The sequence below is a fragment of the Thamnophis elegans genome, chromosome 7, assembly GCF_009769535.1.
Source record: "Thamnophis elegans isolate rThaEle1 chromosome 7, rThaEle1.pri, whole genome shotgun sequence".
Classification (NCBI taxonomy): domain Eukaryota; kingdom Metazoa; phylum Chordata; class Lepidosauria; order Squamata; family Colubridae; genus Thamnophis; species Thamnophis elegans.
The window spans coordinates 84013114-84022025 of record NC_045547.1 but is presented as its reverse complement, the minus strand read 5'-3'; the positions used below and the strand labels follow the sequence as shown (position 1 = coordinate 84022025).

General features: G+C 46.1%; 1 protein-coding gene across 4 annotated transcripts in view; it reads left to right on the top strand.

Moving 5' to 3' along the window:
• Nucleotides 1–8912, top strand: part of BEND7 (BEN domain containing 7) — a 39607-nt gene that overhangs the window by 42 nt on the left and 30653 nt on the right. For 3 of the 4 annotated variants that reach the window (XM_032221464.1, XM_032221465.1, XM_032221463.1), the window contains exons 1-2: nucleotides 1–427; nucleotides 6378–6461. The exon at nucleotides 1–427 is cut by the window's left edge. In XM_032221464.1, the coding sequence (XP_032077355.1) occupies nucleotides 367–427; nucleotides 6378–6461 (145 nt within the window). In that variant the 5' untranslated portion in view covers nucleotides 1–366. The remainder of the gene's footprint in view (nucleotides 428–6377; nucleotides 6462–8912) is intronic. The other variant, XM_032221466.1, reaches the window with a different exon arrangement.

Here is an 8912-nt window from a genome sequence, read left to right as displayed (position 1 = left end):
GGCCAGCCTCGCCTCTCCGAAGCCCAACCGAGCGCTGCCCTTCTCCGCCGCTGCCCGCCCAGGCCCGAGAGCAGGGCGAGAGGCTCCCGCAGCATCGCCCCGGGCCAAAGTTTGGGCTGGATGCCAGGGCGGGCGAAGCGCCGCTGAGGAAAAGTCCCGAGCCAAGTTGCCGGCGGGGGGCGCAGGGCAGAAGCCCCGGGGCGCCTCGGCCCGTTGCCCGCCAGGGGCCGATGAGAGCCCCGCCTGGCTCGGCGGCGGTGCCCGGTCCTGGTGGCTCCCTCCCGAGACCCTTCTGAGCCTCCTGCCTGCCTCCCTCCCTCCCTTTCTTCCTTCCTCCCTTCCTTCCTTCTCCTCCTCCGGCGCGCCATGGAGTTCTCGGCCAGGAAGCGCAGCAGGAAATCGCAGAGCTTCAAACTCATCCATCCAGGTGAGTCCTGGCCCCGAGGGAGGGAGGGAGGGAGGGAGGGAGGGGGAGGAGGGGGGAGGAAGGGGGCTCCAGGGTTAAGGGTGGGGTCCCCCGAGGCTGCCTCTCCTCCTGCCAATTCTCCCCAAAGGGTGGGTGAATTTGGACAGGGCTCCAGCAGCTCCCCTTTCCCTCCCGTCCCCCCCAAGAGATGCGCACCCTAAAGTTTCAAAGGCGGTGAAATGGGGGTCTCTCCCCATTTCTCCCTCCCCTTCCCCAACCCACCCTTTTCTTTTGAAGATCTGCTGCTCCCCTGGAAGGATCTCAATCAGATCCCGGTGCCCTCCTTCCTCCTCCTCCTCCTCCTCTCCCACCAAGGCTTAGGACAGGGTCAGCATCGCCCTGCAAAGCGCAGAATTAATTTGGGGAGGTGGGCCATTGAAATAGTTGCTGTTTGGCCCTGGGGGGGGGGGTCGAAGAGGAGTCAATAAACTAAACTGAGTCGGCTCTCCAGAAGGGAAATAGAGATATATAAAAAGCTCCAGGCATCTCTGGCTCCCTTCTTTTCCTGTGTTGTATAACAGGTGTTCTTATTGGAAAGGGGGGGGGGTGTTGGTTGATCCTCAGTTTAATTTGACTTTAAAACCTGGCTTTCAGACAACTATCTCCAGGAACTGCGGGTGTGGCCTGAATGCTAAGTTCAAGGCAGGCAATTGTGAGTTTAATCTCACTATCACAGCATGGTTATTCTGATTATTGTTACTCACACTTAATAGGCCTGGGTTCTTTCTTGGAAATATTTCACAGAGTGGAAAACTGTGGACAAGATAATACCAAATGAAGAAGGGAAGGGGGGAAAAAAAGAACATTATTGTTGGGAATCAAAAATCACCCAAAATATTGTTGTTATTGTTTTTTAAAGTCTTAAGCCTGCGTTTATAACACAATGGCTACGTTGTTGGGTATTAACAATCTAGAAATGACACTGAAAATTTTCCGGGAAGGAAAGCAGGGTTAATTTATTTCTGAACTTTCTGTTTCCCTTCACAACTTTTAAATGAAGTAGCCGTGCGAGTTAAAGGTAGATTTAGGAAGGCCAGGTAATATACAGATTCAACTTGCCACCGCAATTCAGACCCAAAATGTATGTTGCTAAGCGAGACATTTGTTTAAGTGGGTTTTGCCCCGTTTTTTACAACCTTACTTGCCACAGCTGCTTAGTGAATCCCTAGAGTTATTAAGTTAGTTACACGGTTGGCTTCCTCGTTGACTTTCCTCGTCAGCAAAAGGGTTCACGTAACCCTGGGGACATTGTGACCGTCGTAAATATGAGTCAGTTGCATCTGAATTTTGGTCGTAAGTGTGAACAATGGCCCTAAGCCCCTTTTTACAGTGATGATGTAACTTTGAACGGCCACGAAATGAACTCCTTCAACTCCAGGGCCTGCCTGTACAGAGAAAGTGCTGGGATTATATAGGATGTAATATGCACATGATCCTTTAAATTCCTATCATGTAAGGAATCCCAAGGAATCAATTCTCAGTAAGGAAAAAAATAATAATGGCTTGAATTAAAATAATTTACCTCCATCTAGCATTTCATCTTGCTTTTTACATTTCCTGCAAACGTTCCTGTTTTGTCATAATCTGAGTGAAAATCCCTTTTGAAACTGAAACCGAGTGGAAGCTTAGCTGGGTTTAAAAAAAAAATACAACGCTTTGAAAATGTGCGCGATGCACACATTTGACATCCTGGGCTGTTCCTTCATGCTCTCCTCTTCCCTTCCTCCTCTTGCTTTTCTGTGCCATATAATATATGTGGATATATGCATAATTTTGTATTTATTTTGTGTCGTGTTCACTTATGTGGTGCATGTTGGAGGTGGTGACCAGCGATGGGTTCCGGCAGCCGCTACTGCAGGTTCTCTCGTGGTCGTACTGTAGCACGCACATGCGCATGGGCAGTAGTATAAAAATGCTTCTGTCCATGCGCAGAAACCAAAAACAAGATAGGCACCGCCCGGAGAACCAATCCAGGCACGTAACAGGTTACCAGTTTGGCCAAACGGAGCCAAACTGGTAGGAAACACCCCCCCCCCCCACTGGGGGTGACCCTTGAGAGCTGCATGCAAGGAAATTTCGTTTTAATGTATGCCGATTACTGTACTTTTAAAGTGACAATAAAGTTGTTTTTTTTATTGTAAGCCGCCCTGAGTCTCTTTTGAGAGTGGGCGGCATACAAATTAAATCAATCAATCAATCAAGTTATTCTATTCTGTCCTGTCCTATCCATTATTCTGTTTTCCATTATTTTCTACTCCTATTCCTTATTCTATTCTATTCCACATTTTATTCTGTCCTGTCCTACCACGTCCTATCCTATCCCATCCTTTGCACAAAGGAGCATTTATTTTCCCCATCACGGTGCGTTAGGGAGCATTTCCACAGCAGAGGCCTTCCTCCTTGACCCACAACCAGAGTCTCTGAGGCCGTCCTTGCTTGCTGTCACTTGCAAGAGAGGCGCATGGCTCTCCAGGCCCTGAGCTGTAGTATCCCTGAAAAATAAACTCTACTACTCACTGACTGACTCATAAATCACAGGGAGTGTGTGGCGCGCATAGCTGCAGCCTTAAATGAAGCGGCCACATTGTTTCCGAAGGCTCGTGGAGGGAGAGTGAGTGTCTGGGATGGTAAATAAACAAACAGGCTCTCGGCTGATGTTCTGATGCGCATCCTGAACCAACCTGAAATGCTGCCTTTGTTTTTTATTATTTTTGCACGCGTCCGTTCCTGGGAATAATCTGACGTCTCATGACAAGAGACGGGTTTTTTTTTGGCTTCAAATGTACGAAACAATGACGCACGTAGCCCCTCGGTTTACAGCCACAAGGGCGCCCGAAATTTGTGTGGCCGAGCGAGACAGTTGTTAAGTGAGTTTTGCCCTGTCTTACGACTTTTCCTGCTGTAAAACAGAGCAAAACTCACTGAACCAACGTCTCGCTTAACCGCAGAAACGTTGGGGCTCCATCGTGGCCGTAAGTGGAGGACCACCCGTATTGTTTATTTTGACGCGGGGTGGGGCAATGACCATTCCTGGAAGATTCAGAGAGAGAGTTAGAAGAGATTTGACCACTAACTGCCAACCTGGCGCTTTTAAGTTGCGACGGTGTTTGTGCGTCAAAAATGCCGGGGTGGGAGTTGTGACGATGAGACGGAACAATGTTAGAAAGAGGCAGGAGTTCAGACACACACGTTACGGTGGCTTCTGTGGCTTCCCCTGTGGATAGAAGGGGAAGGATGACATCCTGAGTAGCATCACATCCTCCGCGTCCATGCAGTGAGTCCTCGGCTTACGGCTACTCCTTTAGCGATGCTTCAGAAGTACACTGAGCAAAGGGACTTACAACTGGTCCTTGCACTTACAACCTCTGTAGCATTTATGCCGTCGTGGGATGGAAATTCAGGCGCTTGCAAAATCCATGGGAAAATCCAGATGCACTTGGGGGGGGTTGTTTAACGACCAGAGCAAAACATTTGTAAGACTGGGAGCAACTCACTTACCGGCCGCATGGCTTAACGAGGGAAGTCCCAGACCTGATTGTGGCCCTAAAGGGAGGACTACCTGAAGGGGAAGGGCGCTAGTTCAACCCTAACTCAGTTCGTTCTCATTTAAGGCCCTCCTTTCTCCTGCTTGGAGGGCAATTTGCAAGGGGGCTGAGTGGGAATACTCAATGCCGTATAACCCCATTCAAATAAAAGCGAAACGTGTGTTTTCCAGAAGGCGGGGCAGGTGGTCCTCAGCTTACGGCCACAATTTATGCTGCTAAGTGAGAAATGTGTTAAGGGCATTTTGGCCCATTTTACAACTTTTAAGAGCCAAGGTGGCGCAGTGGTTAGGATGCAGCACTGCAAGCCACTTCAGCTGACTGCTATCTGCAGTTCGGCTGTTCAAATCTCACCGGCTCAGGGTTGACTCAGCCTTCCATCCTTCCGAGGTGGGTGAAATGAGGACCCAGATTGTTGTTGGGGGCAATATGCTGACTCTGTAAACCGCTTAGAGAGGGCTGAAAGCCCTATGAAGCGGTATACAAGTCTAACTGCTATTGTTATTGCTATTTTCACGCCGTGTTTCCTCAGAGAACCACTGCCGCTCTTAAGTTCATCACACGGTTGTTAAGTGAATCTGGCTTGGAAGGTCGCAAAAGGGGATCATGTGACAACGCCCACCCCCCCCGTAGGACACTGCAATCGTCGTAAATATGAGTCAGGGCCAAGCCTCTGGATTCTGATCAGGGGACCATAGAGATACTGCACCAGTCGTAATTGTGAAAAAACGATCATGTCGCTTTTTTTTAGTGCCGTCGTAACTTTGAAACAACGGTCGCTAAACGAACCGTTGTAAGTCGGGGACTACCTTTGCTCCCTAAGACAGATTCCTAGAGAAGCATGGGGGTTTTGACAGACATGGAGAGTCTCAGGAAATAGGATTTTAATTTTCTTCTCTGACCTGCTAACCCTGTAACTTACCCAATGAGAGCTGCTGCCCGATGTCCCTTTTATTTTAAAATATTATTCTGCAAATTCTCTTGTCTTAAAATGTTTTATAATTCTGCAATGCGGTTGGACTTCCGGCAGGTGGACCAGATAGGATTTAGAAAACACCTTTTAAAAACGCTGAAAGTTTCACATAACTCCTGCCGCCGGAAACGAAACTCCAAAGGAGGGAAATTATGCCTGGCCATAATTCTCCTTCGTCTCCATAGTGCGTGTCGGTGTTAATTATCCCATTTAATTAACAATAACCTGAGCAATTTTCTTTAGGTGGGAAGGAAGGCTTGACTCTGCCCTTCTGGGTGGGGTTTTATTTGAGATTGCTCTTCGTTTCCACTGATGAGCTGCGCCCCCCCCTCTTTAAGGCTCTTTGGCAGCCTTCCCAAATTTAAAAAAGAGATTCCTTGGGATTCCCACTGAGTTTTTATCGCAAAGAGAGAGATCTGCAGAACTCTGCGGGTTTTTATAAGCACCGCAAAGTTTTCACACGAAGGATGCTTGCGGGAACTGGGATGAAAAGAAGGACCAGGGGAGACGGGAGAGCAGGCTTCCAATATCTCAGGGGCTGCACCGAAGAAGAGGCAGTCAAGCTATTCCCCAAGCCACCCCACCCCCCCAAGGGCAGGAGGAGAAGCAACGGGTGGAAACGAATCTAGAAGGAAGGAGAAATTTCCTAAAAACGAGAACAATTAATCAGCGGAACAGCTTGCCACCAGAGGTTGCGGGGGGCCCATCACAGTTTTTAACGCAGAGATGCGTGGGATATTTTGAGTCAGAATATTATTTTTATTTTTAAGGAAAACTGCCACCGTATTTGACTTGCATCAAATAAAATACACCTCTAGGTTATGTGATACAGGTCGACTCGACTTATGACTGCAACCGAGCCCAAAGTTTCCATTGCTAAGCGAGACATTTGTTGAGTGAGTTTTGCCCCATTTTACGATCATTCTTGCCACCGTCGTTAAGTGAATCCCGGCAGTTGTTAAGGTGGCAGCACTGTCATTAAGTGAGTCCGGCTTCCCTCTTGACTTGGCTTGTCAGAAGGTCGCAAAAGGGGATCATGTGATCCCCCTGGACACCGCAACGGTCATAAGTATGAGTCAGTAGCCAAGCGCCTCAACTTTGTTCAGCTGATCACGGGGTTGTTGCAATGGTCATAAGTGTGAAAAATGTTCGTCGTTTTTTCCGATGCCGTCGTAACTTTGAACGGCCACTAAGTGAACTGTTGTAAGTCAAGGACTCCCTGTGTTTCTATTTCTAATCCGAACTGCTTCGATGAGCTCCTCCAATTTGCATCAGATACATCGAAGATGCCTTCATGAGAGAGCTATCCCGTCCTGAGCTCAATGTCCATTTTCTTTCCCGCGCCCTTCGCTCCCCTTCACTTTCTGATTTCTTTCATTTCTTTCTGGAATTCCAGATTATCCCCCAGAGGTTTACAAGGTCTCCGACTACAGCAACGATGTGAACGGGAATGCCAAAGAAGCACCACCACTTTATCTAGGTAGGTTTTCACGGCGGCTTCATTTCCAGACATGACATTGGAACGAACGACATGTCTGTGTGTGTGTGTGTGTGTGTGTGTGTGTGTGTGTGTGTGTGTGTGTGTGAGAGAGAGAGAGAGAGAGAGAGAGAGAGAGAGAGAGAGAGAGAGAGAGAGAGAGAGAGAGAGATTGCACAATTGGAAGCATTCCCACCTCTTCCGATAGCCAGTCCTTTCCAAAGGCTTGGTGTTATTATTATTTCTTCTATTTGATAAACGTGAAACTTAAGTCAACTGAACATTTAAAGATGTGTCACAAATCCGATTGACTGGTGCTAATGGTTGATACGGTTTGCTGCCAGCGTCCTAGGCATCAACCAAGGACCTTCTTAAAATACACGACTATTATTATTATCTCTTTCATTCATTAAACATGAAACTCAGTGAACTGAACATTTAAAGATGCGTCACAAATACCAGTGACTGGTGCTAATGGTTGATACGGTTTGCTGCCAGCGTCCTAGGTATCAACTTAATTATTAGTCAATTAGTCAATATTAGTCAATTAGTAGTCAATTTAAATATATTAAATTAATATTAAATTATTAAATTAATAGTCAATATTAGTCAATTAGTCTATTATTATTATTTCTTCTATTTGATAAATGTGAAACTCAGTCAACTGAATATTTAAAGATGTGTCACAAATCCCATTGACTGGCGCTGATGCTTGATAGGGGTTTCTGCCAGCGTCCTAGGTATCAACCAAGGACCTTCTTAAAATACACGACTATTATTATTATCTCTTTCATTCATTAAACATGAAACTCAAGTCAACTGAACATTCAAAAATGCGTCACAAATACCAGTGACTGGTGCTAATGGTGGATACGGTTTGCTGCCAGCGTCCTGGGTATCAACCAAGGACCTTCTTAAAACATACGATGTTCCGAGTAGCGCAGTTTTTTGCAGCTCCGTTGGTGTTATTGCAGGAAGCAGTAATGTTGTTGTTGTCGTTGTTTCTGCAGTTTGACAGCATACCTTTTATTAACATTTGCTAAAAAAAATATATTATTTGAACGTAAGATGCAAATGGTGCTAATTGTCGCTCACCCAGAAAACCCAATGCAACCAACGCTGAGTGTGCATTGTGCAGCCTTTTGCTTAACCCAGATTTATTTTGCATATTTAGCAGAAGTCGGTGTAATTGGGGGGTATTACGTCTTTGACATCTGGAGAACAGGAATTCGGTTTCCAAGAAGCCGCTCGTGGTTTGATTCCTGCCACGGCCGTCGAAGGGATTCATGTGTTGTCTCCATGCATTGTTTTTCCCCCACTGCTGCTTATCTCCCTTGCAGCAAAAAATTAAATTTGGTCAGCTGTCTGGCAGGGGCAAAGAAAAATATTAGACATATTATATGGGTGATCCTTGACTTACAACCGCAGTTGAGCCCAAAATTCATGTTGCTGAGAGAGAGTTTTGAGAATTACATGAGTTTTGCTCCATTATTTCTTGCCACCGTTGGCAAGTTGTTAAGTTAGTAACCTGGTTGTTAAGTGTTAAGGTTGTTAAGACTTAATTTGTTAACTTAACAACCAGGTTACTAACTTGACAACTTAACAAAAACTCACTTAACAAATGTCTCACCACAATGGCTGAGTAAGTTGAGGAAAAACCTCTCTCAAACACCACAATTCAGCGCCATTAATTTGTTTTTTTCCTGAGACTTTCTGATGGTCCAGGTTTCACACCCGTATGTTACAACAGGGAAATCTTACACACCTTTGTCTCCCTACCTGTTAATATATTTTGTCGGGATATTTCCCCCCCCCCCCATCGATTTTCTACATCCAGGAACAGATGTCTCTTTATTTTACGGAGTCTGTGTGGCCAATTATCAATCCCTACAACGGTTTTATCTCCATTATCCGCTGGTCTCAAAGGAGGCATTACATCCGCTTCGAAAAATAATATTATATTAAATGGTTAACGCCGAACGTATTGCTGTAACAGGATATCTCCTCATTTTAATTTATGAAATAGCTATTATATTCTAGCCTTCAATAATGCCAAAATAGACTTTACAGGCCTGGGGGGAAAAAATCAATGCACTTTTGTTTTTTCCTTCTGCGTTACTTTTCACCAGCATAGAAAAGACACAGCCCTTTCTCATACGGGTAAAATGGACTCGCGACGGTTCATTTAGTGACCGTTCGAACTTACAGCGGACTTGTGACCGTTTTTCATACTTGCGACGGTTACAGGATGCCCACGGTCGCGTGAATGAAATTTGGACGCTTGCAACCTTGGGGAATTTTAAGCCGCGTGGACTTCAATTGCCAGAATTTCCCCAGCCATGTTCAACTTGTCAAAGTTGAGAAATGCTGTCTTACAACAACCCCCCAGGGTAGGCCAACTGCAGCGTTATCAGGGCGTCCTCAACATACAACCATTTGTTTAGCAACTGTTGG